The sequence below is a fragment of the Nothobranchius furzeri genome, chromosome 13 (genome assembly GCF_043380555.1).
Source record: "Nothobranchius furzeri strain GRZ-AD chromosome 13, NfurGRZ-RIMD1, whole genome shotgun sequence".
In the NCBI taxonomy this organism is placed as follows: domain Eukaryota; kingdom Metazoa; phylum Chordata; class Actinopteri; order Cyprinodontiformes; family Nothobranchiidae; genus Nothobranchius; species Nothobranchius furzeri.
The window spans coordinates 43,646,956-43,665,958 of record NC_091753.1 but is presented as its reverse complement, the minus strand read 5'-3'; the positions used below and the strand labels follow the sequence as shown (position 1 = coordinate 43,665,958).

General features: G+C 38.0%; 1 protein-coding gene across 3 annotated transcripts in view; it reads left to right on the top strand.

The window, feature by feature from the left end:
* cadm2b (cell adhesion molecule 2b) overlaps nt 1–19,003 on the top strand; it is a 217,959-nt gene that overhangs the window by 130,998 nt on the left and 67,958 nt on the right. For 2 of the 3 annotated variants that reach the window (XM_015951340.3, XM_015951339.3), the window contains exon 2: nt 9,793–9,819. The exons of the other annotated variant lie outside the window; for it this stretch is intronic. In XM_015951340.3, coding sequence (XP_015806826.1) covers nt 9,793–9,819 — 27 coding nt within the window. The remainder of the gene's footprint in view (nt 1–9,792; nt 9,820–19,003) is intronic. 3 annotated transcript variants of the gene reach the window in all.

The following is a 19,003-nucleotide window of genomic DNA, read 5'->3' as shown; positions in this document are numbered from 1 at the left end:
TGTTTTAATTATCATGCCATACCATGTGTCTGATTTTGTAAAAAGCTTCATAAAATGTGTTTTTTAGTTGGGTAAACAACACCTTCCTCAGCAGAAATTATTGCACTATATGTGAATGGAGACCCATTCAAGATGGCAGCCAGTCACTATGGCAGCTTCATTATGTAGTGCCAGTCCATGGTGCATCTACATATATATGTCTTTGGCACATGCATCTACTTTGATTACACACAAATAAGGGCCCTATTGTTACATAGAATGAACAACCTTATTTCCCAAATCTGAACGTTCTGAAGACATTAATACAGGACGTCCAGAAGACATTGAGAAAAGATGTCATCTGGCATCACAGTCTGCACCTTCAGGGGACCAAAATTGGATGCGCATTAATGACATGAAAAAGACGTTGCTGTGACGTGTCTTTGCACAGTAGGCTGACTCTCGACAGTGAAGGCTGTTGTTGGTTTATCGTCCAGGAAACAGCAGAGAATGTCTCAACTAGTAGAAGCTAACCGTTAGCATTAGCAACTCCACCACACAGCAGAACTCCTCCAGGCTTGTGTTGTTTGTGGAGATAAAACATCAACCTTGCAAAGCAAACAGAGCCAGTAGTCGAGTCACACTACTGTTAGCCAATCAGAGGTGAGATGTCCAAATATCAGGAATTAAGACTCCAAATCCTGTCGTCTGAAGCTACTTCTTCTCTGGCTGAATTCTCTATAGAAACATGTGCACCAGAGCTTTTTTCCCCAGCTTATCTTACAAGGCATTCATTATATTATAGACCACTAAAAATGTATAAAAATATAAGCAAAGGACATCTTTAAGAAGGTTTTCACGCTATGTTAATTTCCTCACCATTAATTACAATTTTATTATCCAATAGGTATTAGTCAACTTATACTTTTTTTTAATGATGTGCAATGTTTATGGTAATTTAACAACTATTTCTAACAGATTCACTAAGAAACTGTATTTCTATTCAATCAAATTTTAGAAGTATTTAGTTTAACAGGGTTATTACAGGTTATTCTTATAGATTTGTCTAGTTTCTTTTAAGCCTGACCCTGAAATATAATTTTACATTACAAGTGTCAAACTATTCTACCACCTATTCATCTGAGCCAACATAATTACACGGTTACAAACAAATCAGTTTTAAAGCAAACCAATTACTTAGAATTTCTTTGTATTTTTGAGCCCGACTCTACTAGAGAGAGCTGCATAGTTTTTATGTGACTGTCTAGCTGCTTTGGTAAAGTGATTTTTTTTTATATTGCTGAGAGTTTATACCACAGCTTCAAGGTCTTCAGCTGCATTTTTCACAACAAAACAAGACTGTAGCTCATTAGTTATGAAATGGAACGGGCGATTTTTCATAGCTCTTTGAGTTAGAGCACAAATATAACTATAAAGCACCAACTGAATACTTGGCCAGGTTGGATGTATTTCTTGATTTTGCAGATGTTCGGGTGTCACGAAAACAGCTCATGACGTCCTCCTTTAACTGTTTTAGTGAATAATTAATTATTTTAATGAAGAATTTACAGCAAGTCATTTTATTCTGGTTATTTAGGAAGAAAAATGTAGCCTGGCAAGCCAGACTGTTTATTTAGTCTGGCAATGCTTTAGTGACAGTTTTTGTTGTGGGGCGGGTTCGACCGTTGTCTTTCAAACAATTTCCACATGCTTCTGGACAATAAACAACATGACGTAGGCCTACTCATCGCAACGGATGTCGGTTAACAAGGCAGCCCGCAGTTTAACAAGGCAAGAATACTTCCTTTTTTCTAAATAAAGGACTAAAATGCATCTGGGTGCTCCTGATTCTAAAGCCCAAGTCCAAATAGCCCAGTGGTGATGTAAAAACCCTTTTGTGCGTTTGTTCTGTTTTAATAAAGAAACTAATCTGTGTTAAAAAAAAGAACAAAGAAATAAATTACAGTGATGCAAAAGCTGTTTCAAATGAGCTTTTGCCATCTTGTGCCACTCCGTCGCATTATCCTGCCCACCAGACGAATAGAGGGCTTTGATTGGCCCACAAAGCCAATAGAGCGCTGTGATTGATCCACAATGGTTGTCACCATTGGTTTGAAACCCCTATAGAGAGCTGTGATTGGCCAGATTGCAAAGGTTCCAATGGAGCATTCCTAGACCAAATGCTGGTCTAGTTGACTTGGCTAAGAAAAATTAGCAACTTTTCAAATCCCAGCTCCATTTTTACCATATGATATGATATGATATGACATGACATGACATGACATGACATGACATTTTACTCAACACATCAGAGAAACATTTTCCTATTCTTTCTCACATGGTGCATTCGATTTGCACATTATAACTTCTGGCATATTCTGTTCTTTGGGGTTTTACAGCCATAAAAAGCTATTTAATTTAGGATCATAACTGTAGAGTCATTTGTGTCTGCAATGAGATCCCCTTAAAGAGAGAATGTGCAGTTTTTAATCCCTGGAAATATCCATTGAAATGATGCAGTTGTTGAGAAATATTGGCGGTTTCGTAATATATAACCATAAAAATTGGGACTAAACTACATGGGAGCGGGTCTAAGTCTCTGGGCGACGCCATATTAGACACCATGTTTCCTTCTACAGGAGCCTGCGAGGGCAAAATGCATTTACTGATTTGTAACAAGAGGTTGCAAAACTTTCGACATTGGTGAACATTGTTTTACACATTTACCTCTTCACTTGCTGCTAGTGATGAAAGGGAGTCTGGTGTGCTTGTCGTGGAGGCTGCACTCCCAGGGATTTTTGACCCTCAAGGCCATCTGTTGGTAAAGTCTTAAGCCTATGCTTCTGCACTGGTACGGAGACACGCAACGCCATTATCCGTCCTTGCAAAGGACTCACAAGACTCACAAGGAAGTACAGAGTCAAACCTGCTTTTATAAAGATTTGTTTAACGAGACGGAGAACGCAAGCTTGTGATTGGTCAGGATGTCGCTGTCAACAGCGCCACCATTGCGCACTCAAAAACACGAGCCGGGTTGTAACAGAGCCGAATATATCTAGCGGCAGACAAGGAGCAGATTGAAGAATACCTCGCAGAAAAACTCTAACAAATATGAACGGTTTATTCACCTGCGACTGGATGAGTAAAAAAAATATGCAGCAAGCGTTTTATTTTCTATATATATAAATGATCTTCCATATGCTGTTGACAATGCTAGTGTGGTAATGTACGCTGATGACTTTACTCTCTCCACTGCCGCAACAATAATACCTGAATTGAATGAGCATTTACAGCAAGAGGTAAACACAGTAGTGGATTGGGTGAAGAAGAATAAATTGGTATTAAACATCTCCAAAACTAAGTGTATGACATTTTGCAGCAGCAATATGTTATCAAAGACTACTTCACTAAATCTGCAAATTAATAATGCCAAGGTAGAGTAGGTCACCAAATTCAAACTGTTGGTTGTTAGAATGGACAACTTATCCTGGTCGTATCACACTGACCATATAGTTATTCTCCTCGATCTGAGTGCGGCCTTTGACACCATTTCTCATCCCATCCTCCTCAATAGACTCTCTTCCTTAGGCATCACTCACACCCCCCTCAGCTGGTTTCAATCTTACCTTACTGGCCGCACTCAGTTCATCAAGTTAAAATCCTTTACCTCAGAACCCTCCCCAGTCAAGTCAGGTGTGCCCCAGGGCTCTGTCCTGGTGTGCCCCAGGGCTCTGTCCTGGGGCCCCTCCTCTTCATAGTATATCTCCTCCCTATCGGCAAAATCTTCCGCAAATTCAATATCCAGTTTCACTGCTTTGCAGATGACACCCAGCTCTACATTTCCAGTAAGCCCAACTCAACTCTCCCACCATCCTCCATTACACTCTGCCTCTCTGAAATCAAATCATGGTTCACCTCTAATTTCCTCAAACTCAACGGCAATAAAACTGAACTTCTTCTTGTTGGCACTAACTCCACCCTCTCAACATCTGACAGCTTTTCTTTAACTATTGACAGCGCCACAGTCTCCCCCTCACCTCATGTCAAGAGTCTGGGTGTCATTCTCGACAGCTCACTTTCTTTTCAGGCTCACATTAATGACTTAATTCGGTCAGCATACTTCCATCTACGTTCCATTAACCGTCTCCGTCCCTCACTGACCCCTCACACTGCCGCCATTCTCGTCCACAGCCTCGTCACCTCCCATATCGATTATTGCAATTCACTTCTTTATGGTCTTCCCAACAAACTCCTTCATAAACTGCAACTGGTCCAGAATTCAGCAGCCCGTATTATCACCAGAACCCCTTCCTTTCACCACATCACGCCGGTTCTCCAGCAGCTTCACTGGCTCCCAGTTAAATTCAGGTCCATCTTCAAAATTCCCCTCCATACCTTCAAAGCAATCCACAACCTCTCTCCTCCATATATCTCAGACCTTATAAGTATTCACACCCCGTCCCGTTCACTCAGATCTTCTTCTTCCATCCATCTTGCGGTTCCTTCTGCCCATCTCGCTACCATGGGGAGCAGAGCTTTCAGCCGCTCTGCTCCTGGACTTTGGAACTCACTTCCCCCAGACATCAGGAACGTTGACAGTTTTACCCTTTTCAAAACAAAACTCAAAACACATATGTTTAAATCTGCCTACAACCTCTGATTTTATTGAAATGTTTCTCTCTGTTTTTTCTTCTTTGGGTTTTATTATTGTTTTATTGTATTTTATTACGTGTTTTGTGTAAAGTGACCTTGGGTGTCCTGAAAGGCGCTTTTAAATAAAATGTATTATTATTATTATTATTATTATTATCAGTATGATGGGCCGAGGAATCTTTATGTCAAGAAAGTGCTCTGCGTATTGTTCTACCACTGTATTGAAAAATGTTGTTCAAAGTCTTGTTTTATCTCATTTACAGTACTGTAAAGTAGTTTGGTTAGAAACATCTAAGAAAACTGCAAAAAGCTCAGAACAGAGCAGCCAGGGTAGCTTTGAACTGTCCTCTTCAAACTAATGTGCACCAGATGCATTTTAAGTTGTCTTGGTTAACTGTGCAGGCAAAAGTCAAATATAGTCTTCTGATGTTTATGCAAAAAGTTATGACTAATAATATTCATCATCATATGAAAGACAAAATATTACTTAGTGGATATTGCCATGAGCACGTAACACGCTTGGTAAGCAAGAACATGGTTATAGTGCCAAGACCTAGAAGTAATTTTAGGAAGAAAACCATTCTATATGGAGGGACTTTTGAGTGGAATACACTACCAGGTTGTGTTAGGGAAATCCAAAATCAGAGCTCTTTTAAGGAGAACAACAAAAAAAAGGCTATTGAATTAAAAGCATTTTCTGTTATTGTCTTGTTCTTGCAGGTGTGATAGAACGAGAAGAAGTTAAGGGGGATCTTGTCGATGGCATTGGTTGGCCACTACAGCTTTTAAAGTCCTAGTGTAATAATTTATAATATTTTAATCATTTGTATTGTTAAATATATTTTGTATTAAGAAAATGGACCCAAGGAAGATTAGCAACCACTGCTGTGGAAGCTAATGGGGATCCAAATAGCACAATAAACAATATTCGTGAAATGACGGGAAACGTGGGTTTAGAGGTGGCGAGTGCATGACGATGTGAAGAAAAATAAGGGACACATTTGTTTGTTAAAAAAAATATCTGAAATACAAAAATCACAATATAAAATTAAAAGTGAATGGTGAATGCACTACCTTGGATCGGATACATGACAGGATACCCCAGAAAAGCACTAAGCCCTCTGTTGTCCCGGTGGGGAATTGCGCAACACTTCCCAGGAGACGGAGAATTCTGAGTAAAACGTCTCCATCCATACATGTGTGTCTCTCCTTTGTGGAGCTGACGCAGAAGCATAAACTAGGCTTCACTCAAACACAAAATTGCTGCTTGCTTGCATTAATTTAGGTATGTACTGTCCCTGTTGCCAGGGGAAATACACACCATCACTTTAAATTAAAATTAAACAAATCCACTACTCTGCACGTGAAATTATGCAACTAAGACTAAAATCATTGTCTTATAACATGCATTGAAATGATTCAATTTAATACATACAAATTTAATTATAAAAATCTCTAGATGTCAACATTTCTGTCCTTTATTGGCTTTCGGAGAAACTTCCCTCTGTGCAACACACCTCAGTTAAAGCATGTATTGATATGCTTGCCATGTGCTTGCAAACGTTTCCTATTCACAGCAATTCGAATCTTATCATGGTGTCTGACTTTGTCAACACTATTGAATTGGTGGAGGGTTGGAGATTAATAACTTCCACATGAAGAGGGAAAAAAACAGAGTGAAAGAGTTGCAGGAAAGATTAATGAGTGTCAAAGACAATGAATTTTCCATTAGATAGAAGCATGGCAGGCGTCAACTTTGTGATTTTCCCAGTTTCCTCTTCTGATAAGAGTTTGTTCAAAAATTACCAAGAGATGACCTATTTCACAGATAAGCATTATGTCCTTTTTCTACACTTCAGGTTACCACTGACCTATTTTAAAGGCAGAAATAGTACCTTTTTTCCACAACGCTTCCCTTCCCACCCCTAGCTACAGCTACTATAATGAGCAATATGATTACTATTTTTACTGAGCATTTGGTCCAATTCTAAAATACAGATTCACAAAAGTGGCTTTTTACCCTGAAAAAATAAAGGAAAGTTCAAATTGCATGTTTTTTCCCCTTTTTTCTCAGTAAGAATAAGTGAAACGTGCATGTGTACAAGCACAGTGTCGTGTCTGCTTGTATTCACTGCAAATGTGTTATTTTCGGGGTGTTTTTCCAGCATTTATCATCCCTGATTAATGAACAAACATGAACAACATTGATGATCTTTCTTGGATAAAGAGGCAGCTTTGAATTCCAGAAATGCGAACAATATTATTAAAACCTGCAGAGAATGACTCCAGTTGAGTGGTGGAAAAGGATGCATTTACACAGTGGTGCAAACCAGTAAAAGGATGAGAGGTGTGTGGATATATAGACCGAGGTAGCAGAGGAATCAAACTACAGATGGCTAGGGTATTGATGAAAAGAAGTTTTTCAACAGTTCATGCTTGCTGATTCTATAATGTTTTGATTCACTCTTTATTACATGAACGATAAGTCTTTTTTCTAAGCCTAGGTGCTTAATATAAGCATAAATATGTAACACAATCCACAAGATTAACGTCATAGTCTTTTGATGACAAATGCATTCAAAAGAGGCTTATTTTCTCTGGATCCTTTATGTAGTCGGTGTGTTTTCGTGCTTGTTACCTTAATGAATGGTATGTATTTATTTATAGACTGCTTCCCTCTGCACAGCAGAATGCACAGGCTTAGATTGCACATCGGCGTTGGCAGTTGGAGGTCGTCTTTGAGATGTGTTAAAGTGCAAAAATGTTTCCCAAGATGCTGGCGATGAGGGGGGACTCAGCAGGAGGGGCTGCCATCACTGCTAGCTCTTGACGTCGGTTTGGTCTGTAAGAGCTTTTAGGCTCGAGCACACGTCACGGATAGAACTGTAAACATCTTTAAAATAAATGGCTGCGAGGAGGATTGGCTTACGTGGTTCTAACTCTGCAACACAAATGCAATGATGCAAACAGTATTTGCCTTTCTGAGCAGATATTTTTGTCTGCAGCTGCATTGAGTGGAAATATTTGATTATTTGAGAAAATAAATTTCCGATGTGTGTTTTTGATTCTGACATGAGTGTTGTTCCCTTTAGCCTTTTAGCGGTGCCATGGCTTAAAGTGTACCTGCAGCATGCAGCGTAGGAACATAAAGCAAGGTCGTGTGAGGACGCTTAACTTACTGTTCGTCATGTCAACATTTGACTTTTTTTTTTGAAACCCCGGTAGAGAGGATGAATCAGATTCTTGCTGTAATGCCTTTTGTGATTTATGTTCATGTCTTAAAGGGGACATATTATGCAAAGCTCACCTCTTGTATCCTTTTGTGCAGTTAAATGGATTTCTACTGTCTCCATATACTCCAAACGTGACAGAAACCCATCCATGTGTTTTCTGTCAGTGTTTGGTTTAGGAATTATGTGCCTAAAACAAGCCATTTGAAAAAGTCCCTGTTTGTGACGTCACAAATGGAGACATTACACCACACACTGGTCGCAAAAGCGACTGCAGAACGGCAGCAGAAAGGTTTACTTGCGACAATCACTGCACTCAAGTGCACACTAGGAGAGTCTCAGCAGCGAACCGGCTTCTCTGCCGTGCTTCTTGCTCACAAAATCCCTCGAGACTTCCACCAACCTCCTCGCAAGATCATGAGATCAAGACTTCAAAGGTTACTGTTTGTTTACACAATCCTCTATTTAACCAAAATGAAAGAAATTCCATTTTACATCACTATTTCATGTCATATATGATGGTTTTCTTCTCCACTGCCAGAAATACAGCCATTAAAATACACCGCTGCACTTCTGGAACGATGCTGTGAGTAAATAAGATCACAAGTAAGCTTCATATATGTGAAATAGCATCGTTGCATTACTTTTATTTTGATTCATACCGCGGAAATTACACTGAAACCATGTGTGATTTCCTGTCTAGCCCTATGTTAACTGAGATAATTGACGAATTCCAGAGCCGGCTTGCAGAAAAAATAGAACCTGATCCTATCTTTAGGGATCGCCCCAGAAGCGGCGCAGCATATTTGCCCAAACACTGCCAGCCTCCCCATCACCCTGCGTGGATAAGCGGGTACAGAGGATGGATGGATGGATGGTCTCAGTTTTAAGAAGTGAAATAAAAACAATTAGCCTGTCAAGCCATCATAGATATGTGAATACTTTGCTTCGACAAATGACGGTCTAGATTCTAAGCAAACAGTAAATACACATTGTTTAAAAGTTGTGTAAATACAGCAGAAAAATCGCTCATATTCAAGTTTATTCTTATTGGAAATTTGTTGAATTGTCCAATTAAAAATGTGTTAAAAATAAAGGAGAAACTAAATGCAAAAGAAGTCAGAACCAGATTTTTTCCCCAAGACTTTGTCTTCAGTTCTCTTTATTGACAACCTCAATCCTTACAGCCATCAAGAACACCAGTGAAGCATGAATATCCGAAGTTTCTCTCCCATTCTTTAGAGACTTTTTATCCTCTGTGTTGGAAGGGTTGGGTTGCTCTGACTTTCTCTTTACAAAACCCAAAAGATTCCACAACTTTTGCTTTACTTCGCAGAAGCTCCTTTCTGATTTTGGTTGTGTGCTTTGAATCGTTGTGCTGATGGAAAAAAACACTTTTCTGTTAAGCTTCAGGAGACTGGAGGTAATTTTATCTTTCACACAAATTCAGCCTTGTTTCATTACGTCACGGTAACAAGTATGCCTTTCAAGGACAAGAATTTCTTGGAAATAACTTGATTTGTTCAAATGCAATTAACAATTTGTTAATGTTTATGAATTTCCACCAAGCATAAATAAGCAGGTGAAATGATAAGTACACAACAAATAAAAGTGCAGGTGTCAGGAGGTGAAATCACCTCTGATTTATAATGTGTGTAAGTGGCTTCAATTATTTCTCGGAGTGGGTTTGTCTTGACAGCATGGCCTAAGGTTGATCTATTTCCTCCAAATATAACAGCTTTTTGTTGATAATTTGAAAACATGTTGCTTGGATGAAATTACAGTTTAATTTGCCAAGAGTAGGCTACACGGATGAGATTTAATACAATGTTTTATTTATTAAAAATAAACAATCATTACGCTATCAGTGGAGCTCCTTGGTAACTTATTTGACTTATTTTCTTCTTGTTTCATCCTCACATGCTCTCAGTGGCTGGGACAAAAAGCAAAGCGAAAGGTGAGTTATTGTTTCCATTTTCCCAGAACATGATTTATGTTGCACACGGTTTCCAATAAACAATGTTTGTATCAACCTTTTTATTTCCCCCAAGAGTCCGGGACGCATTAACATATGTTGCTTCAGATGAAGCTTTGGCTGTATTTTTTTTTTCCTGAACCTATTTGCTCTTTTTCAGATACAAGCTGCTTCACATATGTAGAGATTCACACACTAGTGAGCTGCCTACACTCATTCTTCCTCGTATCAGACTACTGTGCAGCTCCACTGGAGCAGCTGGGGGTTGCTCCTGATTCAAGGACACCTCGGCGGTAGATAAGTGAGGAGAGAATTTCTCTCACTTGCTCTCCTTACCTATATAATGCAAAGCAGACTGCTCATTCAATCTTAAAATGTCATAGTCTGCTTCAGTCCTTTAATATTTAACTCGCAGTAGCAATAATTCAGGCATTCACTTCACTAGTTGTTGTTTCCATACTCAAATGAGAACTTATAACTATTTTAAAAATTAAAAATAAAAATCAGTCAGCTTTCAATAATTGTGGTTTGATTAGTTTTTATTTTTAAAGGCAGAGATGTCTGATTATTGTTTATTTTTGAGGGGGTTACTGATGACACAAGTGTAATGGATTATGCTGAAGTAATTATTACAAAATAGATGGGATTAAATAAGTTTAGGGTTCTCACTGCTCACTTTGAACGTACACATTAATTTGTTTTAATGGGAATAAGTGTTATTAGAGATAATTTTTTCTCCTGTATTTAAAACTTCTGGAGTGTTAAACTCTGTGTATCGATTTTTTTATTGCACATGTTGAAAAAGTGCCTTATCTATATTATGCCTTTTATGTTTTGATTTTCTCTTGGTTGATATTAAAGATGTTTAATATCGGCTTTTTTGCCGAGGTCCAATATAGTCTACCCCCCCCCACCCCACCCCCCAATTAAAATAAAAGGGAAAAAATTGTTTCAGAAAACAATTTTTTATGAGAACTTTTTTAGTTCATTTACAAACAAACATGGCATTTTGGCAATGTGCAACCCAAACACTAAATTCAAACGGAGCAGTTAACATGCTATGACAGTAGTAAATACAAATTAAGTGAATAAAAAAAGAGAAAAAATCAAAAATAAATAAAAAACGCATAAAGAACAAGTAGAGTACAGCTTTCTATGAGGTATCATACAATTAGGAAGTCTGGTTTTAGATAACTAACATCACAAATCGATGGAAGCGTAGAACTGCCACCCAAGTAAAAAAAATTTTGAGATATCATATTATACCATAATAATTTGTACATTCTTATAATATACTATCATGTTCTAACAATATGCACATGTATCACATTTGTAAAGTTTTATCATAAAGTACAATGTAACAATATTGTACAAATGTGATACATGTGTATATTCTAAGAACGTGATGTTTTATTGTAAGAATGTCAAACTTCTATTGTAAAATGTGAAAATTACAGTTAGAACAATTAAATTATCTTGTTATAAAATGAAATTGCTCTAATTTTATTTTGTGTGGGTGGCAGCTCTATGATGCAAACTTAGATTTTAAACATTATCTGTGAAAAAATGTGACAATACTTCTAAAGCTACACATCAGATCTGTTATTTTGAGTGTGATGAGAAGCAGGAGAAGAGTTTGTGGAATGTAAATGTTGTCATTAAAAGAGTAAAATCTGATATTTTCCAGTATTACATTTTAATGCCAATATCTGACGATATTGTCGGATATCCCTGCATTAATTATTGCCATTCACTGAATTGCTAATGATGAAAAGATTTTTCTGACTTTTTAATTATAGCTATAAATCTTCACGTTGTACTGTGAAATTATACATACTGTTATTTATTATTAATTCATAAATCATGTGGGCTGTAGCGTAATGTATTTGCATGTTCGGGGATTCTTTTTTCTTCTTTGTTTGTTTTCCCAGACATGACAACAAACCAAACGCGCTGATTAATGTTGCTCATTTTCCTGAATGACTGCCACAGGTTGTTTTTTCCCCACCCTTTTTTGAAAATGCAGGGTTTTCTAATTACAGAAGTAATTAGAGGGATAGCTTTTAATTAACAGAAGATACACATTCAGCATTTCCACTTCTTAAATCTAACACTTTCTGCACTTTAATTGTGGTTGATTACTTGCATTAATAATTATGAAGATTATATTTGCACATAAGTACATCAGTGTTAAATACTGATTTATGGATTCTGTCATCTTTACTTCACATAGCTGTTTTAATGTGTTGCATAACATAGAATCATAAGTAAGAAGATGCTCGCAATGAAACTATCTCAGCTGTTTTATAACACACTACTACATTTAGAGACAATGTGTAGTTTTAACAGTTAATCTCTGGAAATATCCATTGAAATGTTGCTAAAAATGAATTAAATGATGCCCAGTTGTTGAAAAATATTGGCGGCTTCATAACATATAACTTTAACCAATTTCCCTCTGGGATTAATTAAGTATTTTTGAATTGAATTGAATTGAACTAAAAAAAATCAGGTCTAAAATACATGGGAGTGGGTCTAAGGGTGTTTTGCAATGCCAAAGAACCTTGCCTTGATGTCTTGGCCCCGCCCCGGTTGCCTAAGAGATGCATCTTCGGGAACTGCCAAGACGTGTTGCAATGTTCATGTTCTGCCGAGGCGTGTGTTCTCCGTTTGTTAGCCGTTTAGCTTGCTGAGGGAGGATACAGCGCCTGCGCTCCCCAAACGCGCATCACGCACAGTATGTAGGGCTTATGAAAAATAAAAACTGATTATATTAACTTTAGCATTAGCTACTGAACAACAAGCACACAAACGACACTTACGTAATACTTTTAACTGGCATTTATTCACACACAGAATTCCGTCTGTATAATCCAAGCCGATGTGTTTTTTTCCGCTCTAGTTTTGAGATGGGCGGAGCGGTGAGCTCCACCTGCTGTAGATGGGACGGGCATGCCCGGTTCCCCTAGAACCGTGAGCTGCAGCTGCACGCGCCGCCAAAATGACATGCTATATTTAGAAATGCAGCCGCGTGGCCAGCCGATAGCTGGCGGAGCTTCAGTCCCGAATGTTTTTCTTTTGTTTTCACTCATCAGCCACAGATCGCTTGCTACTCTCGCTCACAGCAAGCTGGGCTTCCTACCGTGGTGACTCACTCACATGTTGCCTCTCCTACATTGGTTTGTGACATGGTGAATTAAAACATTAGGATTCCTAATGTTTTAATTCACCACTTCACCTGTTTGTGAGACAACCCTCCTCTGTAACCATGCTACGGAAGCCTGGAAAGGCCAAAATTCCTCATACGTTTTTTTCCCTACTGGCTGATATGAATTACATATGATAGAATAGAGTAAATGTTATTAGTCCCACAGTGGGGACATCCACTCATTAAAGCAGCACACACACTTAGAGACACAGATTACAGTAAAACTGATTCCAGCCATGTTTAATTTGATAACTTCAATAACTTCATGCTGATGACCCACATGAACATAATCCTGTTTAGTGGATGCAACTACATCATGAAGTTAGCTTAACATGATAGATTATTTTTTCTTGGCAGGAAATAATAACTGGTAATATTATGAATGACATGATATTGCCCACCCCTAGATGGAATTTTAATACATTTTCATTAATTATAATTAAAAGTTCCATTTGTGACATGTAGCCGTAACTCTTTACTGCTGCTGATGATTGATTGATAGATAGATAGATAGATAGATAGATAGATAGATAGATAGATAGATAGATAGATAGATAGATAGATAGATGATAGATGATAGATAGATAGATAGATAGATAGATAGATAGATAGATAGATAGATTGATAGATTGATAGATTGATGGATGATAGATAGATAGATAGATAGATAGATAGATAGATAGATAGATAGATAGATAGATAGATAGATAGATAGATAGATAGATAGATAGATAGATAGATAGATAATGTGAAGAGGTTCAGGAGAGTTGGACACAGTTACATTTTCCTCACGAAAAGAACATCTGTATTAAACAAAGGTCGTTCCCTCTGTAAAATCAGAGGTATGGAAGAGGATTAGGGCCACTGAAAAGGAAAGAAGAGAAGAAACAGAATTCTGACCTTTTCCCCAGAATTCCCTGTCAGAATTACGAGATTAAAAGTCAGAATTCTGAGAAAAAAGTACGAATTCTCTTTCTTTTCTTTTTTTCCTGTCAGTGGCTCTAATCCTCTTCGGTACAGAGTAGCCCCGCTAGAAGTTCCGCTGCCATTCCAACGTTCACCCGCCATTCTTTGGAAAAAATACAAAACATTTCCAAGCAAAGAGGCTTGAAAGAAAAAGACTGTTTTGAGATAAACATCTGGAGTTGTGGATTTCAGTGATGTCAGCAGGGATGAATTGGTGGTTTCTCCTTCCATTATCCATGTACATTTTAGTTTTGTCTGTTGAGATTAACCTGATGATTTATTTATTTATTTATTTACCGCTATTTATTTTTTTATTTACCGGTATTTATTTTTTTATTTATTCATTTATTTGGAACATGTACAGTTAACAACTCCACAAAGTCTCATTACGTTTTTCTAACAGCCTGAACAAGCTGCAGCTGCTATCTCCAGACGTTAACAGCAGACATTGTCAGAGTTACTGGTGGGAAAATGCTGAGGTGTGAAAAAGATGCACAGACAATGTGTCTTTGGTGGAACGGAAGCAGAAATAGGTTTGTTTGTTTTTGAATAGCTTGAGCCTACTTAGACAAAAATTGACCAGGATTTTTACACACAGTTCCTCACAGACTTTATTGAAAATGGAATAGATTTGTTTTTTGTCTTATTAGAAAGGCATTTCTCAAAGACCTGCTGAATTATCCCAAAGTAAACTTGAGTTTTTTAAGTAAGTCTGTGTTTAAAGAGAGAACAGTGTTCCTCGTCCATGACCTGAAACTGATGTGTTACCAGTTAGAGCTTTTTACCATTACTGGTAGAAAACCCCAAAAAGACTCCTAACAGTTTTCCCCAGCAGGGACACTTATTGTCAGTTCTGTGAATTTTTCCGCCCCCTGCTCTTTTTTCCTGCCTCCCCCACTGTGTGAAATCACAGGGGAGGACGAGGCTGAGTACCACCTCTCAGTCGGAAAGTTCACTTTTGCTCCTGTGACATTCAGTAACAGGCACCAAGTGCTTTCTGTTGATGGAAGGTAAAGCTGACAGACAGCTCGCTCCATCTTGGTTATTCCCTTTTCTGAACGACTTCATCAGCTCAATCAAGTGACTGCATGATCTGCATCATTTAAAATAACACTATCAGTTCCCACTGTGAGTACAATACGGAGCTTTTACGCTCATGTATGCTGGGTTATCTCATCTGTCTGTGTTGTTTGCAGCTGGGATGTCTTTAATCCCAGCAGATATAAAGGATGCATACAGAATAATGTGTCCTGATAAGTGAAAATGATATTTCATTTCCTGTATACACATAAAAATACATAGGATTTGCTTTTGAAAGTCACAGAACACGATGCTTCACTTCGATAGCAAGTGAATTTTGTTGGGTTATTTTTTTCCATTATGGAACTACATACAGCAAACGTATGGCTCTGTCTGTGTTGCATTTATTCCTAAATGAGAATGACATTACTAATCTGGGCTTAAGTAATTACCGTCTGTAACGTTTCACCATAATTGTGTGTAGATTGTCTTTGACTGAGTGAGTTGCATTCTGGAAGGCAAGATTTTGAAAGGTTCTCTGTTGGTTTTAAATCGAGGCATTATCTAAAGCTGACACTGTTTGAACTGGTAGAGAGGGGCAATTCACCTTGGGAAGTTCATTTACAGATTATCCGGAGTTAATGGATCTGATCTAGATTTAGTGTTAATTAGCTGCTGCTCCCAAAACAGTTGTTTAAATCTCCTTCATTCACTGGGCTGATTGCTTTTAAAATTGCATCATTTACTGGGATTCACAGAACAGCAGGTTTGCCCTAAACACGGGATGCTTTTTGTTGATGTTCAACCAACAGGGTATAAATTACACCACCAGTGTAAATTATTGTTCCAGGTGACAGGTGTGACCTTTTAAGCAGAAATAAATTAAGTGAAATCTGTTTTTGCCCGTGTTGTTCCTGTTCAGGAAAGGTCACTCAGCACACAATCAGATATGATGGGGTTAGTTCACAAGTCAACAGATAGAAGATGATTTTTCATCCAAAACAATGCATGACCCCTAATTATTTCCTACAGTTGGTTACGTAATTATATATGTAATATTGTTATACGAGACTCGTATGAAAATAGTCTCCTTCTGATAGGTGACGGTGAAATGCTAGGATTTGAAAAGCCTGACAGATCTACGTCACACTGATACCTTAACATTCATGGACTCGCCTATTTTGGCTCACTTTGGAAAAGCTGTTGTTGGTTTAGAGTCCAGGAAATAGCAGAGAACGTCTTGGCTGGGAGAAGCTACGTGCTAGCATTAGCAACTGTGCCACACAGCAGAACTCCTCCAGGCTTGTGTTATTTGTGGCGGTGAAACATCAATGTTGATGTAAGACTCCAAATCCTGCCATGTTAAGCTGTCCTCTGATGTGGCATTCTGCTTGCTCCTGAAACATGTACATCTGAGCCCACTCCGAGTGTTCCACACCTTTAATATTTAAAGACCAAGTTCACTGAGAAAGTGTTTTACTTGTTATTTTTTAAATATGATCGGCCACACGTAGGCAGAACTCGACAATAGTATTTTTCTACTATTTCCTGCATTTAGTAAACTGAGTAAATGGTTGAGTAAATCTTAGAAACACTTTGTTCTATTTTGACAGAAATTAAAAGAGCGAAAAGGAACGGATATGGAAAATAACAGAAGTTAAATCAGGATCTCGGTGTAATTTTAACAGAATGGAAGGGAACGCAAGCCTAACAAAGCTAAACTAGAAATAAAGCTAATGTACAGAACATCAAAAGGTAGTGGATTCGGTCAAATAGTACAAAAAAGCCCAGAAACACCTAAACCCATAAATCATGACATCATTTCCAAATCCATAAATCATGACAACAATTGTGGGTGTAGTCTCATCCGCCATCATCCTCAATCCCCATGGTGTCCAATTAAAGCCAGCACCTCATGGTTACAGCTCCCAGTTCACCAAAATAAAACAGCCCAGTTTCCTTTCAACTCTCCCAAAACTTTCTTTTCCATTAATACAAGAGTAACAAGTTGTGAAATTCCTGAAATGTACTTGTTTTGTGGTCCTAAGAGGCCACCTGAGCCCAACTTGAAAGTCATTTATATTCCAACTTGGCCCAATTATTGTCGCTGCTGAAACAGACTCAGAAATATGAAATGATGCACCTTTCAAACAGGAAATAAAAGTGCAACAACATGTATTAAAGCATCTTGAGGATCTTAGAAATGGTTTTCAGTGGACCATCTGAATTGAAAGGCACTTTGTACACAAGAATGATAAAGATTGATCATTTCTGATTTTATAATGGTAAATTTACTTATAATCTTTTGAGTAAACATTTTTATAATACCTCTGTTATGGTGGTTGTGGTGTTATGGTGTTTAAACTATAATCTCTAAATTCAACTAGTTTAATCACAAAAGCAGCTAATGCAAATGTTGCTTTTCTAGTTAAATGAAAAAATGCTAATTCAACTTAAATGGGAACAGAGATTATATTTATGGTAATTGTTGCATGAATGACATGATTATGATTTTTTTAATGGTCATTCAAAATTAGGGCTGCATGATATCAAGAAAACCTGCGATGTGCAATAATGAGTAAAAATGCAATGACTATATGACTTGCAATAAACAAATACTCAACTCAAGAACCAAAAATCAAAAACAAAGATGTTAAATAATAAAAAAAGATGAAACATTTAGTAAAAAATGGGAAAAGCTGAAATTGTGATCAAAAGATGTGAGGAAAGGGAAAACAAAAATGAACAAGAAATGACATTCATTGGATCCATCTATAAGGGGCGGGCATCTAACCTATAATGACCCACCCGATTGGCCAAATGGGCAAAGAGCTCTATTTGATTTGTCAAACACTTCATGTTTCCATTTGATTAACAAAATGCAAGATGTGTAGCAGATATTTTAGCTGGCCATTCAATGCATTTTTTACTGTTCTTTGCGATATGCGCATTGTGCACGCCGATATCGCGATGGCGGTACATTTGCGAGTATTGTGCAGCCTTACTCAAAACTCTTTAAAACAAAAATATGCTAAAAGAAAAAGTCTCGAAAACTTTTGTTGCAGACTTAAAGATAAAAAATATATTATCCACCTTAAGCTTTTGTCTGTCACCATCTGTCTTTCTAAAACAGAATTTTATGAATACTCCCAAATTGTGTTAAGCTGAATTTATGGTATCTGCATGCTCAGACTGATCCGGGCTTTTGCACATCGTTCTATTTATCCGAAAGTTTAGACCAGCTGCACCAAAGCTTTACATGCATATGCATTAAATCAGTCTACAACCCTTCTACTCTTTCAATTACTGGTGCACGAGCTAAATTTATGTTACACTGGCTTCATGCAAGAGTGACCACAGTAACCATGATACTGGGTTCAAGGCTTATATAAAATCGTGCAAAAGAAAAAAGCAAGTGGAGCATTGTCTGTCAGAGTGAGGGGTGAATGAAGGCAAATTTATGGTTCTCCGGTGGTTGCATATCGTTTCTCTCTGCAGCTGTAATTAAAGCCCTCATTCACACTGCACATCCGAGGCACCTCCATGTCCTGTGTGGGAGGCACAAAGGTGCAGGGAGAGTTCGAAGGTAGCATGCAGCAACAGAGGAAGTCACCGAGGTGAAATGGTCTGTGTGGGCATAAGCAGGATAGATTAAGGGTGTGACACGGTGATGACGCGTGGAGCATGCAGGAGGAATTTTAAAGCAAGCAGTCAACAGTGAACCTTCCAACAACACAACTATCGACAATAGCTGCTTGGACCCGTTTAGAATCTGGCGGCGGATGTGTTTGTCACACTTAATTCAGTTTCTTGGACGGCCAGTTCAGCATCAGTAACTCTTCAGCCAGCACCGCTAATGGTGTTCATGATCGGACTTCATTTTTTTTTCTTAAAGCCAGAAATTCCTCTGAGGAAACTAAACTTACTGGAATAAAAGCCTCTTATGTCACAATTATGATGCAAAAACCGACT